We start from the raw sequence: 27242 nt of genomic DNA on the forward strand, positions 1-27242 counted from the left end.
GCATTTACCTGCCATGGTTAAGTGAAGTCAAATCTAATTATCATACACCTGTAGACAGTGTGCTCTTCACAGATTATATTGAAAAAAGCAGTTTATGCTTATGAACTAAAGAACCAATTTCTAAATGTAATATGATGAAGCTTTAGAAATTAATTTCAAAGACATTTCTTTCTTGAAAAATATTTCCTTGCTTCATTTGTTTAATTAATAGTCTATTTAAATAGCTAGCAATTCAGTAATAGCTAAAACTTATACATCAAAATGATCCAGGGTGATCTCTTTCAAATGGTAGCCTGAAAGGATAAAATGATATATTGGTTCATCCTTATCCCTTCACTTTAACTGAGAAGTAGAGGATAATTTAGGGGTACCAATATCACTTGAGAAAAAAATAATATATTCTTAAAAGACATAGTTAAGGGGCCAGGCAAATTAAATATCTATTATCATCACAGAGTCTTTCCTCAATTCAAAACATGTTAACTTCAAAACACAATTCCTTATAGCAAAAACGAATAACTATTTGGGGAGTGATGAAAATGCTCCAAAATTGACTGTGGTGATGGTAACACAAGTCTGAATATTCTCAAGCCCACTGAACTGTACACTTTAAATGGGTAAGTGGTCTAGTGTGTGAATTACATCTTGATACAGCTGTCATCTGAAAAAATGAATGACTTTCATCTACTAATTAAGAGCAGATTTTAAATGCTCTGCTTTTACATTAGACAACTCAGTCTTTACTAGATTTCAAATAAGCAGGAAAACAGAGAAAAAGTATATTTTATTGGTATTTATGCCTAGCACAATTCAATTCAAATAAAATAGAACAGATTAACTTAATTTAATTAAGTATAACATATAAACAATTTTTTAAAGTTTCTGTCTCTTTTACCACCATATAATTGTGTTCATGCAAGCACAAACATCAAAACTGTCCTAAGCATGTATCATAGCACCACCTGATTTTTGCAGTACTTGATGTAGGTTTCATTGTTAAATATAACTGACTTTAGCAATGTAAACATTTGCTACAAGTAAACTTCAAAAGATAAAGGTGAATGATACTAATGAATAAATCAAATAGAACTGAGTATTACATGAGATAATTCAACAAAATATTATATAATACTGTTTCAATAAGAACTACAACTTAATAAATTTCACAAAATGGAAGCAGAAACAAAAAGTAATGTGTAAACTTCCAAAATAGTGTTAAAGTACTGAAGGATTTAGTGTAAAATTTACCTCAGAAACACAAAGGGAAAAAACATAGCCATGCAGAGAAAACCAAAATTGTTTTAATAATTACAAGTCATCTCTTAGTGCAAAGGCTTTCTAAAATGTACTCTCACAAAATGGTTTATTTTCTATCTCCCTTTAAAAAAAAACCATGTTTAATCACATAAGTTGGGTATGAGTAGGAATTTCATATTTATTGTTAGACTGGGGATTGTTACCAAAAAAATTTTTCATCTCTAAACTATTTTTCCAAATGACCAAAAACATCAAATTATCTTCATGAAAATTATCATATATATAGTCAAATAATTTCTAAACAAACCATCATAAAAATAATTTGCCTTAACAAATTAAGTACAGAAATACTGTACACATAAGTGATGAAAATCACAGAAAAATATTCAATGAACAGACAAAAATGTCCACATTTATTACTGTTGATGATTTTGTTTACTTTCTAGCTAAAATTAAGAAACAAGTTTTCAAAAGTCAGTATAGACATTCAGTGCCACTTGGTCTGCAATATACAAATGAGTTATGCCTATTCTCTATTCTTACTCTTTAACATAATTAAGTTATAAAGACCTCAATATTCCAAAACCAGTTACAATACTGTGGCAAGCAAAGTCAGTTTGTTCGTATTGCTCTTATATTCCAGCTTAATCTACAAACGTGAACATTTTAGCGTATGTTATCTCAAACAATACTAATACAAAGCGTGTAGAGATATCTGTTGATTTCCACAGATTAATTGAAAAGAAAAAAACTGAAATATTATTTCATCTTCTTAAATGTCTTTAACATGTTTAGCACTTCAAGCAGCACTTGACACAGCAAGTTTCTTCAAATGATCCATGAACACTTGTAAACTAACATCATCTGTGAGAATAGGTGCTCCAGACTCCTAGAAAAAAAGATATTTGCTATGATTTAAATAGTGTGATACCATCAAATCTATAAGCAGTGTATAAGCAAATGTTTTAAACAAACAAGTAAATCATTTTAAGCACAATAATGCCTCTTTTCCTGCTGTGTAATAAAGAATGTGACTGGCCTTTGTCCCTGGGTTCCTGAGAGGGGATTCTGTATTTTTGGAATTTCCGAACAGCAGTGTCTTTGTTCTTCATGAACCCCTCAGATCACACCTGAGTTTATGCTATGAGATGAGAAGACTCAGGATGGAGGCCAGTCATTAGAAAGATCAACCACGTGATTGGAGTGTTTGGGCTTTAAGACAGGCAGTCCTCCAAGGAGGGGAAAGGAGGGGAAGGAAGGGGAACCGGGGGTTGCGGAGAGTTGAAGATTGGGTTCAATGAGGCACCAATGATTCAATCAGTCACACCTATGGAAAGGAAGTACCCAAAAAAACCTCTGGATACCAAAGCTCAGCGGAGTTTCCTGTCTGACAAACCCAACAATGTGCTGGGAGGAAGTCCCACAGGATTCCATGGAGAAGTGGCAGACCTTTGTATCTGGGACCCTTCCAGACCTTACTCTGTCTCTTCATTTAGCTGGTCCTAGTTTATAATCTTTATAATCATAAATAAGGTACTTTCCTAGGTTCTATGAGTTGTTCTATCAAATTACTGAACCTGAGGGAAGTCATGGAACCCCCCCCTACACACACACTTAGCTAGCTGGTTGAAAGTGTGGGTAGCCTGGGATCCTACTTGCAGCTGGCATCTAAAGTGCAGGCAGTCTGGTATGGACCATATCCTTTAACTTGTGGGGTCTGAATTGCCTCCAAGTGGTCAGCATCATATCTGGTGTTACAATAGCTCCATAGTCCATTCTACTGGTGTTAAAAATAGCTCCATATCTAAGTTAAAACAGTGTTAATTTTTTTTAATGAACTGGTGCTTTTATCTCGTTTAAAGAATAAGTCTCCTTATTGCTGCCTGTTTATTAAAACTGTATGTATTTTAACAGAAATGCCAGCTGTAAGGAAGCAAACATTTTTAAATAAACTATGCTTACAAGTGTCCAAGTCATTTTGTAGATTATAAGTAATTCACAAGAGGTAGGGAACATTCCTAATTTCTATTTTAATGAAAATGATATTGACAGAATGACCCTGGCAACCAAACACATTAATAATGAATTTTTATTACTGCAAGAAAAAGATTTTCTATATTAATTTTTAGCCGGCAGTCGGACACCCTTAGCGCTGCCACGGAGGCAGGAGAGGCTCCCGCCACTGCCACTGTGCTTGCCAGCGTGAGCCCAGCTTCTGGCTGAGCGGCACTCCCCCTGTAGGAGCGCACTGACCACTGGGGGGGCAGCTCCTGCATTGAGCGTCTGCCCCCAGTGGTCAGTGCACGTCATAGCAACTGGTCATTCTGCCATTTGGTCAATTTGCATATTAGCCTTTTATTATATAGGATTTGATTTTTTTTTTCATTTTATACATATTTTCTCCCACCTCAATTCACTCAAACTCTGACCTATTTTTCCTAGTTAAGACAAAATACATATATATGGATTTTCTAAATTATATTCTAGAAGATCTTATTTGAAATTATAAATATAAATGTTCAACTAAATCTTATCAAAAATTTGAAGCAGGTTGATCTCAATCTTTCAAGTGCACCCTTTTTCTCTTTAAAATACATCCAAGATTAGGCAGAAAGGCCAAGCTTTATGTGATTTAGCATAAGAAGCACTACAGCAAGGCCTCAGGATCTTGTCACAGAAGCAGTGTTGCAGTGGTGCCCTCTTCGGGCCACTCATAGATACTGGGTACTTGATTTCCGGCAAAAAGAAAACTAAGGTATTAGATTCCATATTTTTTAGTAAAATGCCTGGCTACCCAGTTAATTACATAAATTGCAGTCAACAATTTAGGTTAGGGATTAAAAATTCAGATTCTAGCCCTAGCCAGTTTGGCTCAGTGGATAGGGTGTCAGTCTGTGGACTGAAGGGTCTTAGGTTCGATTCCGGCCAAGGGCACATGTCCGGGTTGTGGGCTCAATCCCCAGTAGGGGGCGTGGAGGAGGCAGCCAATCAATGATTCTCTCTCATCATTAATGTTTCTATCTCTCTCTCCCTGTCCCTTCCTCTCTGAAATCAATAAAGAAATATATATTTTAAAAATTCAGATTCTAGAGTCAGACTGTCCTAGGTTCAAATCTGGACCCTGCCACAATTTAACTACATGATCTTGGAAAGGTTTAATTTCCTTTTCTAAAAAATAGGGTTAAGCCGAAACCGGTTTGGCTCAGTGGATAGAGCGTCGGCCTGCGGACTGAGGGGTCCCGGGTTCGGTTCCGGTCAAGGGCATGTGCCTGGGTTGCGGGCATATCCCCAGTGGGAGATGTGCAGGAGGCAGCTGATCGATGTTTCTAACTCTCTATCTCTCTCCCTTCCTCTCTGTGAAAAATCAATAAAATATATTTAAAAAAATAAATAAAAAAATAAAAATAAAAAATAGGGTTAAAAGTACCCACCTCACAGAAGTGTTTTAATAATTAAATAGGAGCGCATAAAAAGCTCAGCATAGTAACCAAAACATAACAGGCAGTTGTTTACCTTTGCTCTAAATTATTCTTTAATGTGTCCATCTTTCTTATCTCCAGTTCCAAATTATACCCAAAGTCTTTCATCTTTCATGCAATGCCTGAACTACAAAGCATAGTTGACGAGCATTATGGAAGCATGCTCTAGAAATTGTTAGTATATAAAAAGGGCCCTCACCACTGCTGTAAAAGCCTCTTATTCACCATCTGCTCATATCCTATACTTCTTGTAGTTATTTTTAATCTTTTTATTTTCTAGCTTTAACTCCAGCATTTCTCGCTCTTAGTAATTTTCTATTACTGAAAAGAAACAAGCCATTATCCAACGTGAGCTTTCTCTCCTCCTCAAACTCTATCTTCAGCCTTCGCACCCTTTGCTTATGGAGAAATAAATGTCCTGCCTCCTTACCAATACTTCACTCCCATGTATGTAGTGCTGGTGATCACACTGTCTCCTTTTGAGGATCTTAAACATCTATAAGCTGTTCTTTTGTGTGTCCCCAATATTAGCTTCTTTAACTTGGTCTACAAATAACTTCTGTGCCCTAATTCTAATCATCATCCTTTCTATCCTACTATTTAAACTCAGGGTATTTTTAGAAAAAAATCATTTTTACTTACAACCTCCATTTCTTTACCACCCACTAATTCCTTACAAACTTCTACTCAATCGCTATATTAAACCTGCTTATCAAAGGCGACAAATGACCTTCTCGTCACCAAGTCCATCTGCCTTCTTTCAGTCTTTACCCTCCTTTAAATGTCTGCAGCATCTCAGTGTGTGTTACCCCGTCTTCTTCCTTTTATAAAGTCCTCCTTCACCTATTATAACATGGTATTCTTTTCATTTTCTGTCCACCTTTTTGATTACTTATAAAATATTCCTACCACTCAGGCTTCCTCAAGGTTTTATCTCAAGCCTCATTTGCCTCTTTACTCTCTCCTCGGACAAGCATCCACTGTAATGACTTTAAGTATCACGTTTCCACAATCAACTTTCACATCCTTGCCCTGATCACCAAACCCAAATTTCCAACAGCAGGCTTACTATGGACATCTAAATGGTACCTCAAACTCAATGTGTCTAAAATCAAAAGTTCTTCTGCTCTCCCACTCACTGACACATGTTCTCCTAGTTACCTAGGCCAAAACCCCAAATTACTTTGTTTTCCCTCAGCTATTTATTTTCTAAAAAGTCAAACCTACAGAAAAGTTTTTTTAAAAAAGTACAGTGAACAGCCACATACTCTATCAATTCACTGATTAATATTTTGCCACATCTGCTTTATGTTTCTATATAATTTTCCTTTTCATTTTCTTCTTCTTGAATTATTTCTACAAGTTGAAGACATCATAGCATTTTACCCCCAAACCCTTAAGGATGTATCTCTTAAGACCAAGGACAATCTCCTACATAACCATGACACCATTATCACACTCAAGAAATCTGACCACATACTAGTATCTGACATATATTCTATACTCATATTTCACAAATCATCCCAATTATGTTCTTTCCCTCATATCTCTCCCTCTAATCCAGGACCCAATCAGAATTCAGATTTTGTGTATAGCTGTCCTGCCCTGAGATAATTTTTACATTTCTGCAACTTCTAACCAAGTCTCATGGTGTCTACTTTGGAGTTATCTCCCATACCAATTCCTTTTCACCATCTTGCCTTCATTCCCTCTCACTTGGATTTCTTCAGTAGATACAGTTTCTTTTTGTTTGTTTGTTTATTTTGTTAATCCTCACCCAAGAATATTTTTTTCCCATTGATTTTTAGAGAGAGTGGAAGGGAGTAGGAAAGACAGAGAGAGAAATATCAATGTGAGAGAGACACATCGATTGGTTGCCTCCCGCATGCACCCCCATCCGGCTAGGGATTGAGCCTGCAACCAAGGAACACGACCTTGACCAGAATCAAACTGGAGACCCTTCATGAAGTCCACGGGCTGATGCTCTAACCACTGAGAAAAACCAGATAGGGCAGCAGATAATAGTTTCAAGCTACAAGCTGCTCCCAATAAATCTTATCATGCGACTCTATCATCTAAGGCTCAAATTCACCCCTCTGTCTAAAACCTCTAATAGCATTTTCTTGCTTAACAAACAAAGACTCATCTCCTTTCTCCTCAGCCTGGCATTCAAGGTCCTCCACAATTTGGATGTACGATGCATTTCTAGTTTTTATGTCCTACCATTTGTTCCTACATGTACTCTGTACCTTAGCCCACACTACCCTCTACCTAGAATTCCCTTCCTTAGGTAATTTCCACCTATTGAAATAATAACCATTCTAAAAGGAAATGTCCCCTTTTCTGATCACACACCCTTCTCCTGCAGGCGGTGGCGGCGCTGTGCGGGTGGGCGGTCTTTGGGAAGATCTATTGTGGAGACCCGTGATTAATAGCCCCGCAGAGGAAGGCCCAGGCTACCTGGCCGGCAGCGCTGCTGTGGGTGGGCAGGGCCTTCCTCTGTGGGGCGATCGATCGCAGGGCTCCCAGGCCGTGAGAGGGCACAGGCTGGGCTGAGGGACCCTCCCCTCCCCCCCACCCCCAGTGCAAGAATTTCGTGCACCGGGCCTCTAATAGATTATAAGCTCTTCAAAGGCAGCAATGTCTGCTGAAATATCGAGTCCTGCCTATTGTACACTAAATAAATTTGATATACTGTACCAAGAGGTTAAACTTCTACCAAATTAAAATATATTAACAATGATTTCCAGGCCTCCAGCCTCTCCTGGCTTACTGTGTGTGACCTTTTGTGGTCATGGCCCTAGCATTAAGTTTAAATCATCACTTCTGCCCAGCTGGTGTGGCTCAGTGTTAGAACGTCAACCTATGAACCAGGAGGTCATGGTTTGGTTCCGGGTTGGGGCACACACCTGGGTTGAGGGCTCATCCCTGGTGTGGGGCGTGCAGGAGGCAGCCAATCAATGATTCTCTCTCATCAATGATTCTCTCTCATCAATGATGTTTCTCTTTCTCACTCTCTCTCCCTTCCTCTTTGAAATCAATAAAAATATATTAAAAAATTAAAATAAATAAATCATCACTTCTATCTTATGTTATACACTCTATTGCTTTTTTTCTCAAGGGTGTGGTGCTAAATTTGGAATATGAAAGGGTTCTATCTATTTGATATGATCACTTTTTTATTTTCTATGGTATCACCAAATACTTATTCTATTTTCTACTCTTATTTTTTCATTACTTTTCCAACAGAAATTGTTATCAAATACATAGGGAAAATGTAGTTCTCATAAAAATAACAAACTATAAATACACAAAGAAATATCTTCCAAGGTCTGCTATTTATACTTACCTGTCCCCAGGCATACATATTATTATGAGTCTGTGAAGGGTTGACTTTTGAAAGCAGAAAACGGGCCTTGAAAGCAAAGAAGACATAACATTATCCATCAAAAATAGGTTTAGTCAATATTAAGTTGAACAAATATATTATGCCATCTAAAATCAATTTTATACATTACAAATAAATAATAAATGTACCCTCTTCTTTCCAAATCATACATTCATAACATTAATAGCAAATAATAAATTGCTGAGTCTAAAACTCAGCATATAAAAATTATGTATGCAACAATTATGACAAGATCAGTATGAAATTTACTAAACACTTTGTCTGAAACATCATCAGAGGTTTGACATTCCAAAATATGATAAAAATAAAAATCATAAAAAGAAATATTAATAAAAATAAAAATTGTGAAAACTTACATATTGTTAATTTAAACAATAACTCTCAAACTTTTTTAAACTGTAGGCTATTCTATGAGCCAAACTACCCAACATTTTACCCGTCTATCCACGTGCTTTCTCATCATGGAAAAGCCAGAATAAAAGAGGAAAACAGCAATGCCACGGTGAAACATCAATGAGAGAACCGTCATAAATTATTATTTTATATTGGAAGATCACAGGCTGTCACATTTTTTGAAACTTAGTACCATACAAAATCTTTTTTTCTACTCCATAAGTAAACAGTTTAACACAAGACAACTGCCTCTACAGTCAGAACATCTGGATTCAAATCCCAACTCCTACATTTATTATGTTGCCTCGGCCACAAGTAACCTAAGTCCCAATTGTATTATCTGTATAACAAAGATAACAAAAGGACTATTAGGAGGATCAAATGAGAGATGGTGTGTAAAATTCTAACTATTAGCTTTGCAAATTCTCAATACACAGTAGCTATTATATAAAATGCTAATAATAATTGCTATTATATCTGAAGAACAGTTATTGGTATTTACTACCTACTTTATTATACTAGGCATAGGAATGCAGCAAAAAAAAAAAAAAGTATGATCCCTGACTTTAACAAGCAAATGAAACAGACTTTAAAACAATTTATAACTAATTTATTATAACTGAAATAAGTACAGTAAAATGTATTTTATAATGTAAGTTAAGGGGTCCAAGCCTAGACTTCTGAAAGGATCAAAAGGGCCATGTGTATGTGTACATGTTATCTTATTTAATCCTCATGTAATTTTAAAAACCACAAAACCTTTTTTAATACCATAATGCTTTCCTTTACATGACATTTTCTAGAAAACTAGAATGATAGAATGAGGAAAACAGAAAAAAACTGTGTGTCCACAAACTTCATATTCACAGACTTAATCAGTAAATAACAGCTTTAAGAAAAGTACACTAAGTTATTTCCCACACTGTCCATGTCTTCTTGCTCAACTGGAGCTGGCATACCACCATAACACTATCCTGGCCCGTTACTGGCGCTGGGCTGTATGCAGGAATGGGAGAAACTGCCAGCATTAGTCCACTAGTCAATAATCGTACAGCTCTGCTCTCAAAACTATGGCAAAAAGTAACTATACATACTCCTAGATACCTTCTCCTGCCATCTCCTTCCTATTTGCCTGGTAGAGCAGTCTATTCAAATTAAAGTCAGAAGACAAATAGGAACAACTCATTAAAAAGCAGCAACAAACAAACACACAAACAGAGTAACAGTACTTACCTGGCTGCCCCCATGTTCAGTATCGATGTATCTCGGCATTGGAAATCTGGAGTGAAGAATCTCCTGGGCGTCATCCACTGGGGCTTGTAGAAGGTGGCGGAAATTTTCATATTCTGGCATGTCCTGGTATCCTGACTTGCGCCACTGGGCTATGGTCTTATTTTAAAACAATTAATGGAATTATTACTTTTAAGTTCTTGTGTATCCAAAAATTTTAAAGGCATTTTTTCCAACAGAAATAATCTTCAGATAATAAGAAAATTATAGATTATTCCATTTATCTCAATTTTTAAAGTTAAGAATATGAATTTCAGTGTTCTTGAGTAAACAGATACACAATTAGGATATTTCTTCTCCTTTAAAATAATACACTTATCAAATTAATGTTACTAAACAATATACTTATCAAATTAATGTTACTAAAAGCTATCTACCTAAGCTTATGATAAATGAGGGAAGTTTTTATTACAGAAGATTTCCCAGAGACTTCTAAATTACCTACTAGTATGAAGTCTTTACCAATGAAGTTACATTCTGGCAAGATAAGTAAACATAAAAACTTTAATAATAATAGCAATACTATTATCAAAATAATATACCTGTAGAAGAGTATTTCAATCAATTCTTTTATTAAAGTAAATGGCTCTAAATTAAATCATCCAAAAATTTAAACCTGGCTTGGCTTCTAAGTTAACTGAATCAGTCAACATACTCTATAGTTTTATATCATCTGCATTTATGATTTTTTTCTTTAAGCACATTAACGGGCAATTTGAAGACACAAACATTATAAATAAAACACACAATGAAATATGCACAAACCTAGCTCTATCACGTTACAGGTATTATTCTTAAAAAGTAAAGAACATTATAAATAATAATTTTGCTCAGTGAACTGTTAGACCAACCAGTGACAGGAGGCAGGCACTAAGAACTGTTTGTGCCCTGGCCAATTTGGCTCAGTGGATAGAGTGTCGGCCTGCAGACCAAAAGGTCCCAGGTTCGATTCCAGTCAAGGGCACATGCCTGGGTTGCAGGCTTGATCCCCAGTAGGGAGCTCGCAGGAGGCAGCAGATCAAGGATACTCTTCAGCATTGATGTTTCTATCTCTCTCTCCCTCTCCCTTCCTCTCTGAAATCAATAAAAATAAATTTAAAAAATTAAAATTAAAAATATGTTTTAAAAAAGGAACATTTTAAATGATTACATGAAATAATAAAAAAGAAAGTCTGAAAAAAAAAGAAAAAGAAAGAAAGTCTGCCCACTGACAAAGGCTGATTCTTCCCCTCTTAATGCCTTTTGGTAAAACCCAAAAATATGATCTGCCTATGTATATATCAATGCTTTTATTTTCACAACACTATGCTTTTTATAAATCTATTTGTCTAATCATGTGTGGACAAAAAGATAAAATTATCACAGGTGAGTCAATTGCAAATTAAGTAGGAAGGACCACATTTTATACATATTTTATAGAAATGGAAATAAAAGTTTATCATAGTGGAAAACACGAGGTACAGAGTGACACAGCTTTAAATGTTATGGATCTTACCTCACCATGATAAATCAAAATCTGGAAGAATGTGTCCATCAGAAGAATACGATCTGCAAGAATGCTGCTGCTATCAAGAAGAACCGGCTAACGTGAACAAAATGAGAAAGGAGGAAGAAAGAAAAATAAATTAAAGATACACAAGATCTTTCCAGGATCAATTTAAATTTTTTAAGTTTTAAATTTGTATCATATTACTTAAAACCTTTTGCTATTATGAATTCTCATGGCATATTTTAACTTTATTTTCTCAGAAATCTCTAAGCTGAGGTAAACAATTGAGAAATGAGTGAAAAAGAAATCAAGGATGACTCAAGCTTGATGGTGGAACCACTGAGTAAGAGGGGAAAAGCTTGGGATAGAGCAAATTTGGAGCAGACTGGAAGTAGGGGTTATGAAATGAAAGGGAGTGGCCTGAACTAATGACATAAATTTAAATATCACATGCATGAAGATGGTAATTAAACCTATGAGATTAGACTGCATCACATAGAGAGAGGAAAGACAGAGAAGTCAGATTCCTGGAGCATAACTTAGAGGTCTGAAAGGGAGAAGCCAAAAACAAAAGGAACCTGAGAAGGAACAGGCCTGAGTAGGAGGAAACCTGGAAGGTACTATAGGTGTCAGAGAAGCCTAGAGCAAAAAGTTTGCAAGGAGTCCTCACTAGGAGAATACTGTTGAGAGTTCTGGCAAGATGTAGGGTAATGTTATGAGTTGTTTCAGTATGATGTTAGGGATAAGAGTCTGACTGATACAGGTTGAGAAGAGAATATGAGGTGAGAAAGTATAGACAAGTAGATTGTGAATTTGGCTGTGACCAGAACCAGAGAGATGGGGTGTCAATTAGAAAAAAATGTCAAGTCAGGGTTTTTTGTTTGTTTTAACATGAATGCCTTTTTTTAAAAATTAAATTTATGCCTAGCCGGCATGGGTCAGTGGTTGAGCCTCAACCTATGAACCAAGAGGTCACACTTCCACTCCCACCTGGGTTGCTGGCTTGATCCCCAAGGCGGGGTGGGAGGGAGGAAGGACGTGTAGAAGGCAGCTCATCAATGATTCTCTCTCATCATTAATGTTTCCATCTCTCTCTCTCTCTCTCTCTCTCTCTCTCTCCCCCTTCCTCTCTGAAATCAATAAAAACATATTTTTAATTAAATTTATTGGAATGGCATTGGTTGACAACTATGAGTGCTTTTAAGGTTTATATGTTAATAAGAATAATCCAGATGGAGAGAAAATGATAATAATGCAGGAAAGAAAAGAGGATAACTCAAAAGCAAAGCCTAAGAAAATGAAGCTAATAGGACTCATGGACTAAATGGAAAGGCTGGAACTTGAGAGAAGCAGGTACTAGACATGATAGGATTCCAATTTTCTTCTAAACACTATTCTACTTTTTCCAGATGTCTACAATTTACATATATTACTCTGAAATTTTTAAGTTATTTCTAAACTTTCTTTCTTGATTCAAAGAACTACAAGAGCAAATACATAGTTAGGTAAACATGTTAAAAATATCTATTTTCATAAAAAAGAAAATATGAGATAAATACTAAAACAATTATTGTAACAAAATAAAACATTTTATCCACTTTTTTTTTTACAAAATAGTAAATAAAGGCCTCATGAGGGATCATTAATCAATCAGTATTATAAGTATTCTCTTTATACTGACCTTTCCTAAAGTATTATTTTCAAATATGGTCATAACATACATTTACCTGATAAAATAGACAATTTTAACTACAAGATGAAAAAACTGTTTACTTGATAAGTTAAAATAAGTGGGACAGTTTGTTAAGGAAACTAAATGGATGACTTTATCCCTTTTCTAAGTACATGTCTATATAATCAACTGTAGCTTATATTCAAAAAAGATTAGAGGAAAATGAGATATTAAAGCAAGAGGTTTTATTCAGACACTAAACTCTGGAATAAACTACAGTTTCTAGAATCATAATCACCACTAGGCATTGTTAAAAATATAAGAATCATAAGCCCTGAGGATTTGATCAACCAAATGACTGGAAAAAATGATCTTAAAATTCTCTTCTATCTCACTGTCTCATTATTTGTTTAATGATTTCCTAATATGACCTAGCATGAAGTCTAGCACATGGTAAGTACTCATAAATACTTGAAATAAACAAATTAATAATTTAAGATAATTATTCTTGAATTAAATTCTTATATTTAGTACTGCATTTCAAGAAAAAGTTTGTTGCCCTTGCTGGTTTGGCTCAGTGGAGAGAGTGTCGGCCTGCAGACCAAAAGGGTCCCAGGTTCGATTCCAGTCAAGGGCACATGCCTGGGTTGCGGGCTCGGTCCAATGTGCAGAAGGCAGCCAATCAATGATTCCCTCTCATCATTGATGTTTCTATCTCTCTCTTCTTCTCCCTTCCTCTCTGAAATCAATAATATATATATTTTTTTAAATAAATAAATAAAATAAAATCTTTCATATTAAAAAAAAGAAAGAAAAAGTTTGTTGTTTTTCACTTTCTAATGGCCCACATCACCGAAACAAAAACAATTTTTTATGCCCCTCTTACCTCTGGTGGTCCACTAAAAGAATATGCATACAGAATAGGTTGAATCATGATTAGAGACTGGGTCAAGTCTTGACGCATAAAATGGTGACGATAGTATGAACTCTCATCAGGGCTGTTGTTAAAAACTTGCAAGAAAGGAGACCTTCTTAAGTGAAACATAAACTACAAGATAAAACATGTGAGACAGCTTTTTAATGATTTTAATATTGCAATAGGAGTCTACTATTACAAAAAGCATTTGATTACAACTACTAAAACCACAATAAAACAAATAGCATTGAAAATTATATTTCTAAGAATCTTATTTATGATATTTACCAGTTACTTGAAAATGTAATTCAACAATTAAAAGAGTAAAGTAAAAGGGGTGACTCAAAAGAAAAACAAAATTAGAGACAAAAATCCCTAGCTCAGATTTAAGTTTTTCAGAGGCTGATGCCAGGTGGTGCACATCAACATTCTTTGTTTTTATCCCTCATTTCTCTGACCACATCTCTGCGCTTTTTTATTATTATTCAATAACACCACCAAATACTCTAAGAGAACTTAAAAATAGCTTTTTGTGTAACTCCCACAAATTGCACTGGAAAGGGTCTGCACTGGTTTTTAAAAGACTTACATACACCCACTTGTTTCTTAATATTTAAGGTCTTCCTTATCTCTAGGTAACATTCCCTACAGTGTTTCATTTATTCTTTCCCCTTCCACTCCTCATATGAAAAATATCAGAAAGAGGGAGAGTTAAACCTGAATGAAGGAGCTCCACTGTCCTCTGACACAATCAAAGGTCTTTGATACAATCAATAGGATCAGCTCCCAAGTGCTCCCACCCATTTGTCTTTCAGTTACTTCTCTCACCTTCCTTCGGCCCTCAGGTCTCAAGTGTCTACAGGCTGCTCCTGAAAAAAACTCACTCCACATTTCTCTCTCCCAACACAGGCCACTCACTGAAATTCTCATTGCTTTTCCCAATGTACTGAGCAGTTCTCTCATCCCTTACCACTTCAGCCACTCCTGTTTATTCAGAGGAATGAGTAAATGCTAAATTTGGAGTTAAATATTCTGAAGATGAAGACCTCCATTAAATTCAGTCTATGTCACCTTTCAGAAGATCATCAGCTTTGAAAACCCAAAGTAGAAAAGTCTTTCTGGGTCTTCTGGTCCATATTTCCCATAAAGGGGAAAAGATGGGATGCCCAGACTTCTCAGAATCTAAAAGCCTAAAGAGAAGGTATAAAGTAGGGAGAGAGGCGAAAGCAAAGAAAGTGTGGAGAATTCAGTCAAATGCTTAAGCTAATACTCTCATTTCCTTTTCCATTAGTTTCTTCTATGAAGATGAGGCCTGAAAATTCCCAACACAGCAAGGGTTTTTGCCTGCCTTAAGACAAGTGGACTCTGCCTTTTCACAGTTCCTTAAAACTTCACCAGAAATTTAGGGAAGTCTCCCCCTGTAAACATGGAGTTTCTATGTTACAAATCAATAAAACATTTTCCAAACAATGTAAGAGGAGCTCTGAAAAGTTGAGGCTTTAAACAAAGTTTTCATGAGCAAAAATTTGAATTTCTACTTATTAATGTTAATCATCATTCCAGGCTGAGCTAAAAGCCACTTCTTCTATAAATAGGTAACTAACTGCCCTAGCTGGTTTGGCTGAGTGGATAGAGCATCAGCCTGCAGACCAAAGAGTCCTGGGTTCCCCATTCCGGTCAGGGGCACGTACCTCAGTTGCAGGCTCCTCACCGGCCTAGACCCTGGTCAGGGCACAATGCAGGAGGCAACCAATCGATGTGTTTCTCTCACATCTTTATTTCTCTCTCTTTCCCTCTCTCTTCCACTCTCTCTGAAAATCAATGGAAAAATATCCTCGGGTTAGGATTTAAAAATAACAAAAACATAAATATATAACTAACCGCCCATTTGGAAGGATTCCTTCCAGTTTCCTTTAAATTCTATGTATCTCTCATACCATTTCTCATTTTCAGTTCTGCCATCTCACCCTTCAGATTGAAAGCTCCTTAAAAATGGGATCCACGACTGTTCCTGGCCACATGAAGGCTAGAATGTGCATCCTCCTCTTTTAGGTGTGGGGAAGTCATGTCTCCTCCAGCAGTTTACAGACAAGCAGTTCCAGCCTGTCCACAACCTCACCATAGGTGTGGAGTTCGGGGCCCGTATGGTCAACATTGATGGGAAGCAAATCAAACTGCAAATCTAGGATACAGCTGGGCAAGAATTTTTCCGTTCTATCACCCATTCCTACTGCAGGGGAGCAGCTGGAGCACTGCTGGTGTACGACATCACAAGGCGTGAAAACTTCAACCACCTGACCTCATGGCTAGAGGATGCCCGGCAGCACTCTAGTGCCAACATGGTTATCATGCTGATTGGGAATAACAGTGACTTAGAGTCCTGCAGGGATGGGAAGAAAAATTGCGGGGGGAGCCTTTACTCAGGAGCGTGGACTTATATTCATGGAAACTTCAGCCGAAACAGCCTGCAATGTTGAAGAGGCCTTCATTAACACAGCCAAAGAAATATATAGGAAGATCCAGAAGGGTTTATTTGATGTCCAAAATGAGGCAAATGGCATCAAGATTGGTCCTCAACAGTGTATTTCAACATCGGTGGCACCCATCGCCTCCCAGCAGAACTCTGGTGACATAGAGTCCAACTCTGGCTGCTGCTGAATGTCTGGCCTGGACACTTTTTTTCCCCTTCCTGGAACAGCTTCAGATCAATAGGCTTAAAGAGTTCTTATTAACTTTGGCTGAGTAAAGCCTCTTTTCAAGGTGTGATGTTTTGCCTTTCCACTTAAAGACCGGAGAAAATTTGGGCCCTTACTGACCTGCCCCTTCTTCAGGGACGTGAGCATTCCTTATAGATTAGGGCTCTTCTTATACTCCTACTTTAATTACTAAAATGTTAGTATCAAAGTTGATTGTCATGGCAATGAAAAAATAAATTATTTTAGAAGTATAAAAAAAATGGTATCCATCAGTCATCTTTGTTCTCCTAAAGTTCCTTGCACATAGTACTTTGTTGAATAAATGTTATCTGTTACTCATATAAATAAGCTAGATTTTAAAAATATCTATCAAAACGATAGAGGGATAGATTCCACTGCCCAAATGAAAAGCTTCTGTAAGATAAATCAAATTAGCTTCTTTTCTATTTATCTGGTATATCTCCATAAAACTGTTCTTGGGTGCTGATACCATGCTGTAAGATTAGCTGATTGGTCGAACCACTTCAGGTGAAGTTCTTTTAGTACCACTGTAATTAGACCCCTTATATCAGAGAGAAAACTAATCTGATCTACCTCTAATTCTATTCCATAATAGGGTTCTTATGTAGATTTCTATTCACCACAAATAAATGACTATTTGCAAGGGCAACATAAAAATCTATATACTTTTTTCACTGACTCACAGCATAATATTAATTTCTTAGCTATCCCAAAACTTACCTAACCAAAAGAATAGGCTTTGTAAATTGAGAAATAAAAATCAATAAGGAAAATGAGACCCATCACTATTATCAACACAAAGAACACAGACCTTTTATCTACTCACCTGTGGATAAAGGGAGAAAGTTTCTGAAAATCTGAAGGAACTTGGATCATCTTTGTGATACTCTCCAAATTTCTGACACTAAATCAAATAAGATATGTTAGTAATATAATTCCTGGCATAGAATTAAGACTGTGGCCTATACATATACTATTTTAAAAAGCTATTATCCTTTAGGAGGCAGATATTTGATATAGGCTAAAATTGGAATATTGCTTATAGACTTACTAAAAGACTTATTATAACCAGTGAAATATATTTGAATTTCAGAAGTACTATATCATTTATGTGTTTATCTATGCCTTATCTATAATAATAAAAGGATAATATGCTAATTAGACTGGATGTCATTCCAGACATCCTTCCTGACGAAGCCAGGGCTGGAGGGAAGCCAATCCGGGTCCCGGGTGCCAGAGGGAAGCCAGTGCCAGCAGCCGGGGGAAGGAAGGCCTGCTCTTGCACGAATTTTCGTGCATCGGGCCTCTAGTAGAGCATATAAAAAGGCATAATTAAGTTTATCACATTTTTGGCTTCCATGAAAAATCACTTCAGACCTACTGTTATCCAAAGAATAGAAATGCTATAGTTGTAGAGCCAATCCTTAGAAAACAAATCTTGCTATCTGGGAATAAGAGTTTGGCAGTCTTCAATGTTTCCTAATTATACTTCACTGGTGAAACTTATAGATTAAGATAATAATCTTCACTGTCCAATATGATAGCCACTAGCTATATGTGGTAATTTAAAGTAATTAAAAATTTTTAAAAATCCAGTTCCTCAGTTGCACTAGCCATACAGGGGTAGGCAAAAGTAGGTTTATAGTTGTAATACAAATAAATAACACATTAATTAATAAGAAATACAAGGATATATTGCTTTGTATACTCACAACTATAAACCCACTTTTGCCCACCTCTATATTGGAAGAGCTCAATAGCCACATATGGGTAATAGTTCCATATGAACAGTGCAAACTACAGGTATTTCCACCACCGATCTCTTGGATAGTGCTGACCTAGAATATCTAATACCTTGAAAAGATGTGAAAAAGCCAATATGTCAGGCATTATTCAGAATTACAAATCACATTATATTAAATATACATATTTTCTATTGTACCTAGGAGTCTATTAAAACATTAGGCAAATCTGATATTATGGATAGTGAGGGTAATGAAAAGATTATTCACTTTTATGCTTGGGTAACTGAGGATGTCCAAAAGGACAATTTCCAGGATGGGATGTATCTATGTCCAAAATTTTTGCTTTTATTATGAACATTTTTTCATGTCATTAAATACTCTATTACTTCATTTTTAATGGCTCACTAGCATTCCACTATACTGATATTGACATTGATATAATATAACTATTTTAACCAATCATTCATCATTAGCATTTACATTTGTCCTGTTATATCTTTAGGATAAATTTCTACAAGTAGAATTTCGGATAAAAGGTAGTTTTTAAGTTTTTGATATATGTCACTAACTGCCTTCTTTTTTTGTTGCTGTTCTTTTTTGTTAATCCTCACGCGAGGATATTTTTCCATTGATTTTTAGAGAGAGTGGAAGAGACAGAGAAACATGATGTCAGAGACACATCAATTGGTTGCCTCCTGCATAAGCCCTGATTAGGGCCAGGGATTGAGCATGCAACTGGGACTCTTTAGTTTGTGGGCCGACACTTTATCCACTGAGTCAAACCGGCTAGGGCACCAGCAGCCTTCTTTATATAAGGTTATACAGATATTTACAAAAGTTGTACAGATTCATACACCTACAAGCTATTCTAATTCTTATCAGTTTGACAGATAATAATTTTTGTCTTATTCTATTTTAGAACTTTGATTATAAGTAAGATTTGGTAAGTTTTTCTTATTTACTAGTCACTTCACATTTCTTCTTTTGCTAATTCCTAGTTCATGATCTTTGCTCATTTTTTGCCTAAACCTAACTGATTTGTAAGAGCTCTTACAAATGAAAATTTTCACATTCTATCATACATATAACAAATGATATTGTCTGTACTTTACCACAGATAGCAACGTAAACTTTGTATAACATACACAAACATGAATTTCTAATTTTGGGATTACTTCTTAAAAAAAATTCTGAACACTAGTCAAATGCCCTAGTATTCACTTACCATGAGGAATCAGCCTTATTTACAACCCAACCAAAACACTAATCATATGAGAAAAAAAAAGACTGAAGCATAAAGAAGGTATATCAAAGATCCACTGTTTGAATTATTCAGAAGTAATATGATTGAGCAAATAAAGCAACGATAATAGTGTTCTTGAGAAAAATAACACTTGCAAGAAGGCTTGTCCTATCCTTAATTCAGTATTATTTATGCATCAAAGCAGCCACATTAAAAAAAATAGGTCAAAGCCTAAATTCCATAAGAATATGATAATAACAAAAGTGGTCATCTTTTTTTTTAAATATATATTTTATTGATTTTTTTACAGAGAGAAAGGGAGAGGGATAGAGAGTTAGAAACATCAATGAGAGAGATACAGCTGCCTCCTGCACACTCCCTACTGGGGATGTGCCCGCAACCAAGGTACATGCCCTTGAATCGAACCTGGGACCCTTCAGTCCGCAGGCTGACGCTCTATCCACTGAGCCAAACCGGTTAGGGCAAAAGGGGTCATCTTTAAAAAGGGCTTGGTCTCACTGGTATAGCAAGAAAAAAACCTGGCTTGGGTAAAATTTTTAAGGAAAGCCCCAAGTGTCTTAAACAAGAGAAATTTCCTGGGCCAACACTAATCAGATAAAGTGTTTATCCATTGGACTAGCAGCACAGCTAAAGGGAGAACACAATTAGTGATTAGTGGGTAAAGTAAAGGTCAATACTGAAAAAAAATCAAATATTGATTTTGAATTGTAAGATAATGTCATTCAATAGGAAAGGTAAGAAACAGATCCATGAAGCTGTTCACAAAGTGATCAACAAGAGACTGAGAATGGAGGTGGCAAATCATGTGTTGATGCCAGTACCTTAAGTGATGCTGACCAAGAGGAGCAAGAGCGTATGTAGGGTTCCCCCACAAAATGTATACACACTTATCAGCTTATAGCTCAAATGATGTTTCTTTTCAGATTTAACCCATTGGAATAAATAATTATTCAAAGTGTATATACATTTTGGGGGAACACCCTGTATTAAAGATGTCAGAAGCAAATGTGGTACCAGCACCAACTTGGCCATATAATGCCCACTATCTAAAAATAGTTTTTAAATAGATGTTTATTTTTAATTAACATTACTCTGAATAATTAAGAAAAAAATTATAATCACTATGCCAAATTAAGGCAAAGAAGTTTGTTAGTACAATTTCATAGATTTTTCACTTGAAAAATATTAACCCTTTCTCTATTTGTGTAGCTATCACTGTTATAGCTGAAAACTTAACAGCATGGATTCAGTACAAAAAATGAGGCTACACTATTTTAGCTACTTAGAATAGTTTCTGTAACTGAGGTTCATTTGTCATCACCTTAAGCTTCACTTCACTTGTACACTAAATTTGATTCAATCAACTAAAGAAAAAAATGTAAAGATCATATTCTCACCACTTTTATCATATATGAGGGGTTCCTAGTCACTAAGGGTTTTGTGATTTTTTTAAATTATTTTTTTTAAACGTTTCACACCATAGCATGCCAGCCACAGTGATGGACAGTTTCCAAGTTATCCTGTTAGCAATTTCTTTTTTTATTTCTCACTTGAGAACATTTTTTCCATTGATCCTTAGAGAGTGGAAAGGAAGGGAGAAAGAGAAAGAAAGAGAGAGAGTGGGAGTGAGAGAGAGAGAGAGAGATATCGATTGGTGCCTCCCGCATGAGCCCTGACCAGGGCCAGGGATCAAACCTGCAACCAAGGTACTTTGCCCTTGATCGGAAATAGAGCCCACAACCCTTCAGTCTGTGGGCACACACTCCAACCACTGAGCCAAATTGGCCAGGGTATTTTATCAATTTATTTAGAGACTAGAGGCCTAGTGCACAAAATTCGTGCATGGGGGGGAGGGTCTCTCAGCCTGGCCTGCACCCTCTCACAATCTGGGACACTTAGGGATTGGGCCTAAACCAGCAGTCGGACATCCCTCTCGCAATCTGGGACTGCTGGCTCCTAACCACTCGTCTGCTTGCCTGCCTGATCGCCCCTAACCACTATGCCTGCCTGGTCGCCCCTAACCACTCACCTGCCTGCCTCACTGCCCCTAACAGCTTGCCTGCCTGCCTGCCTGATCACCCCCAACCACTTGCCTGCCTGCCTGATCGTCCCTAACAGCTTGCCTGCCTGCCTGATCACCCCTAACTGCCTCTGCCTGCCTGCCTGATTGCCCCTAACCCCCTCTGCCTGCCTGCCTGATCACCCCTAACCACTCACCTGCCTCCTGATCACCCCTAACTGCTTGCCTGCCTGCCTGATAGCCCCTAACCACCTCTGCCTCGGCCCCCACACCCAGGACCCAGGCTTCCCTCCTCTGGCCGGCCGCAAGCAACTAGGACCCAGGCTTCCCTCCCTCTGGCCGGCTGTAGGCAACCGGGACCTGGGCTTCCCTCCCTTTGTCTGGCTGCAGGCACCCAGAACCCACCTGCTCAGGCTGGTACCTGGGACCCCGGGCGGCACCACCTGGGCCCCGGCTTTGTCAGAATGGACATCCGGAATGATGTCCGGTCTATCCAGTCTAATTAGCATATTACCCTTTTATTAGTATAAATATTTCATTCCCATGTGGCAGTATGCAGTAAGACTATGTTCATCTGGATAACTCCTTTCTCAGTATTTGACACAGGGAGACAACAGATAACTGGTGACAGTTGTTTGCACAGAAAGCAGAGGAGCAGTCTGACATCAGCCTCTCCCTCTCAAATTCCCTCCACCAACTTCCTCTTACACACAGCTGCCAACTGAGTTATGAGAACAGACAAGTTATACTGTTGTGACAGAAGGTCTGGGTACATTTTTCATTGTGCCATGACTCACCTGTCCTCTAGTCCCAACAGCCTTGCTGCTGTTGTGACTGATACGAACTGCAGAATGTGTAGATTAGAAGTGAATTATATAGTCAAGGTTTTGTAATTTTGTGTTTTTTGCAACTGACACATTTAGTTATTTACAAGGCCATTCTGTTTTATATTTTACTAGTGCCCTGGTTCATGAAATTTGTGTACGGGGGGTGAGGGGGAGAACGGGGGGTCCCCTCATCCTGATCTGCACCCTCTCCAGTCCAGGAATCCCTCGGAGGATGTCCGACTCCGGGACCACTGGCTCCTAACTGCTCGCCTGCCTGCTGGCCTGATCGCCCCCTAACTGCCCTCCCCTGCAGGCCTGATTGTCCCTAACTGCTCTTCCCTGCCAGCCTGATTACCCCTAACCACCTCTGCCTCAGCCCCCGCCACCAGGGCTTTGTCCAGAAGGACATCCAGAAGATGCCCGGTCTAATTAGCATATTACCCTTTTATTGGTATAGATTAGTGTTTGTGTTTTACAAGCATGTCAAATAATAGGGCAACTTTTTAATATATATTTTATTGATTTCAGAGAGGGAGGGAGAGAAACAGAGAGAAAGAAACATCAATGATGAGAGAGAATCACTGATCGGCTGCCTCCTAAACACCCCATATCGAGCACACAACTCGGGCATATGCCCTGACTGGAAACTGAACCGTGACCTCCTGGCTCATAGGTTGATGCTCAACTACTGAGCCACACTGGCTGGGCACAGAGTAATTTTTTAAATTGACTTTTAGAGAGAGAGGAAGGAAGAGGGAGAGAGAGAAATATCCAAGTAAAAGTGGACATCGATGGGCCACCTCCTGCACGCCCCATACTGGGGATTGAGCCAGCAACCCAGACATGTGCCCTGACTAGGAACTGAAGCAACAACCTTTCAGTGCACCAGATGACACCCAACCAACGGAGCCACACCCACCAAGGCTAATATGGCAATTTTTGAACCTGAGGTGTGAGACAGTAGAGAAAGATTCTAGACATAATCCTACAGAGAATTCTGAAGAATTATAATCTTTCTGAGTCATTTCACTAACTTATGCAAGAAGGGACACAAAAAAAGTCCATCTTCACAATGAAAACTGCTTATCAGTGGGTTTTTGCATAAACTGATAACCCAAGTTGTACTATTCAATTTTATGTCATAGCTTATAACCTACAAAGGCAGTAATAGCTCCAGCAAAAGGGAAAAAGCACTTTACTATGAATCACAGTCATTTGACAAATAAAGGTGCTGATTCCTTAAACAACATTTAGAACCTCAAATCAATCAAGTGTTTGCTAAAGTCACATTCAGTCAAAAGGCTCAGGAAACAAACTATTTCAGAGCATAGCTTATTACCCAGACAAGGAAAAGTCAAACAGTTGGTGAGAATCTAATAATGCTGACATGTAAAATTACCATAAGTAAAATGCTGGGACAAGATGCAATCTGAGAAACTGAAACAACATAATGTTAAAACAATATAATAAACACACTGATAACACGATACATGATGCTGAGAGGTGTGTGTAATTAGCTGAAAAATAACAGCTTCTCTATTCAGGTCAAAGAATCAACAGGTTTCACCAATTTCATGTCAAATAACTAAATAATAGTCAAATTCAAGAAAACTTTACTGCTGCCATAAATAAACAAAGGTAAAAATATACTGAATGTTTTATCTTCCTATCTGAAACAAAAGGTCTGTCTTGGAAGAATTGTGTTGGCTTTTGTACTGATGATGTATGATCTATGAGAGGTTTTGTCTCTTGTTAAAAAAAAAGGACATGCTATTTTTAAGCCTTTGAGTGCTGGGGAGCGCAATCGCACTCCCCCTGTCTTTCGCCAAAAGCTCCTCCTGCAGTGTCACCATTAGATGCTAGTAGTTCACTCTTTATTGACAGATGGCACCTAATGCAGAATGTTTACTTATGATGCCAAATGTTTGTAGTTCTAAAATTGACCACTGGCATCTATCTGCCTAATTTTCATAATTTTTTTCCTAAACTGCTGTAAAATCAGCAAAAATGCCTTGGCAATTTTAACATAGTTCCTAGGATATTGGTTGGCACTCAAACGGTTAAGTACAAAGGGAGAGGGATTATGTAGGGACAGGAGAAACTTTGGGTTATGATAGCTATGTTTATTATCTTAACTGTGGTGATGTTTTCATGAGTACATACAGATATGTATCAGAACTTATCAAATTATGCACTTTAAATATGTATATTTAAAGATTTTCAAAAGAAAGAATTATTGTGTTAATAAAGGTTTCAAATGACTTATATTTCATGGCATGTCCTAGAACCAACTATAAATATTAAATCCACATACAGCCTTTTTTTCCCTATAGAATCCTTGTGATCATGTGAAATAGTCATAGCTAATGAGGTGTAAGTAGAAGTCTCTGCTAGAATTCTGGGAAAAGCTTTTGCTTTCCAAATAAAAATAAAATATATCCAACTAGGAAAAAAAAAAGGACATGCTGATGTTGTCATAATACTGCCTTCTTCACACAAAGGTACTAGTATACAAACACTTTGAAATGAAATGGGGAAAAAGTTCCAAATGATGTCACAAAAATGGCTAACTTTATTAAACCAAGATTAGTTCACTCAAGAATATTTTTTAAACTACATGAAAAGCTGAGACAAAGAGCACAAAAGCCTCCTTACAAATAGAAATCAGATAGCTTAGCAGAGAGTTCTCACCAGGGTGTTTGAGAAGGAAATAATAAGCCAAAGTCTGTTGAGTAACAATGGAACATTAGGAAAAGAACTTAATTAAACTCTAGGTCATAATGTAAGCAATAGGTTCCTGACATGTTAAAAACCCATCATTATCAATAACTTTACTAACACATACTTTGGTGATCTAGATCAAGATAATCAAGACATCTATATTTTTCTATAATTAGTTATATAATGTATAATTTTTATATACCAATTCAGTTCTCTTAAAGATTTCCATTAAAATGAAAATAGAAAACTAAAACCATAGCAAGGAAGAAAAATATGCAAAAAAGCAGTAAAAACAGTTATAGTAAATTAATATTATGTCTTAAAATAATGTGGTATCAACCAAAATAGAAATAAGATGTTCCATAACTGTAACTTTCGTTTTAAGGAAGAAAGGCATTTTAGCTATTGGAAGAGGTAAGTGAATTCTACTGTTCACTAATATGCCTTTTACAGCAACTTGAACAGGAGACCCTCATACAGTCTTTTAGTTACACTGTTAAAAACTTTTAAAAAGATTATCCGCAACAAGTATTTACTACAGATAAAGACATACAGATTTAGAAAAGCATGATGTTCACTACGTACCAGCCGAATGAGCTGTCTGTCTAGCCATCTAAGCACATCTGGCCCTTCCTCTGTTTCTGCTCTATATATTGCCAGCCTGGCCATAAGAATGGCAGCAGCCTCCTGGTCAAAAGATGCAGCAATGCTTTGGATTTGAGTTTGAGCATCTGCCCAGCTAAAGACAAGAAGAAAGCACAGAAATGCTGCTAAATTATTATATTCACAATATCATAGTTGGGCTATCACACATATTTAAATTTAAAAGGTACATAAAATTACTCCAATATTTTAAAATTCCAATATTATCTAGATGTCCCCTGACCAAGAATCAAACCCACCACCTTTTGGTGTATGGGAGGACGCTCAACCAACTTAGCCACACCAGCCAGGCTACGAGGTGTGTTTTTTGTTTCATCCCTTCACCTTTTTCACCCAGCACCTGAACCCCCTCCCCTCTGACAGCCATCAGTCTGTTCTCTGTATCTATGAGTCTGTTTCTATTTTCTTTGTCAGTTTATTTTGTTCATTAGATTCCACATATAAAAGAAATCATATGGTATTTGTCTTTCTCTGACTGGCTTATTTCACTTAGCATAATACTATCCAGGTCCATCCATGCCGTTGCAAAAGGGAAAATTTCCTTCTTTTTTACAGCCAACTAGTATTCCATTGTGTAGATGTACCACTGCTTTTTTACCCACCATCTACTGATGGGAACTTGGGCTGCTTCTAAATCTTGGCCATTGTAAATAATGCTGCAATAAATATAGTAGTGCATATATATTCTTTTGAATCTGTGTTTCAGGAGTCTTCAGATATATTCCCAGAAGTGGAACTGCTGGATCATAAGGCAATTAGTTTCATTTTTAATTTTTTGAGGTAACTCCTTACTGCTTTCTACAATAGCTGCACCAATCTGCATTCCTACCAACAGTGAACAAGGGGTCTCACATTCTCACCAACAGTTGTTGTTTATTGATTTATTGATGACAGCCATTCTGACAGTTGTGAGGTGATATCTCATTGTACTTTAATTTGCATTTATCTGATAATTAGTAACATGGAGCATCTTTTCATTTGTCTATTGGCCTGTACGTGCTCTTTGGAAAAGTGTCTATTCAGGTCCTTTATCCATTTGTTACTGGATTTTCAGTGTGTTTTTTTGGCGTTGAATTCTATTAGTTGTTATAAATTTTGGCTATGGACCCTTATCAGATGTATCATTGGTGAATATGATCTCCCAATCAGTGGGGTGGTTTTTCATTTCGTTGATGATTTCCTTTGCTGTGCAAACTTTTTAGTTTGATCTAGTCAAATTTATTTACTTTTTTCCTGTTTCCCTTGCTGGTAGTGCTACATCAAAATATATATATATATATCTCTCTATGAGAAATGTCCAAGATTTTACTGCCAATGTTTTTTTTCTAGGATTTTTATGGTTTTGAATCTAACATTTAAGACTTTGATCCATTTTGAGGT

General features: G+C 37.0%; 1 protein-coding gene and 1 pseudogene across 5 annotated transcripts in view; one reads left to right on the plus strand and one right to left on the minus strand.

Moving 5' to 3' along the window:
* Nucleotides 1-765: 765 nt before the first annotated feature.
* SEC23A (Sec23 homolog A, COPII coat complex component) overlaps nt 766-27242 on the minus strand; it is a 64762-nt gene continuing 38285 nt past the window's right edge. For 3 of the 5 annotated variants that reach the window (XM_036346328.1, XM_036346310.1, XM_036346338.1), the window contains 7 exons: nt 25785-25938; nt 17449-17526; nt 13876-14037; nt 11324-11410; nt 9772-9927; nt 8086-8151; nt 766-2146 (listed from right to left, as the gene is read on the minus strand). In XM_036346328.1, coding sequence (XP_036202221.1) covers nt 2057-2146; nt 8086-8151; nt 9772-9927; nt 11324-11410; nt 13876-14037; nt 17449-17526; nt 25785-25938 — 793 coding nt within the window. In that variant the 3' untranslated portion in view covers nt 766-2056. Of the gene's footprint in view, nt 2147-8085; nt 8152-9771; nt 9928-11323; nt 11411-13875; nt 14038-17448; nt 17527-25784; nt 25939-27242 lie in introns of those variants that run through there. The other 2 variants (XM_036346319.1, XR_004973650.1) reach the window with 2 other exon arrangements.
* Nucleotides 16024-16616, plus strand: LOC118674492 (annotated as a pseudogene).

The sequence above is a fragment of the Myotis myotis genome, unplaced genomic scaffold, assembly GCF_014108235.1.
Source record: "Myotis myotis isolate mMyoMyo1 unplaced genomic scaffold, mMyoMyo1.p scaffold_m19_p_1, whole genome shotgun sequence".
NCBI lineage: Eukaryota > Metazoa > Chordata > Mammalia > Chiroptera > Vespertilionidae > Myotis > Myotis myotis.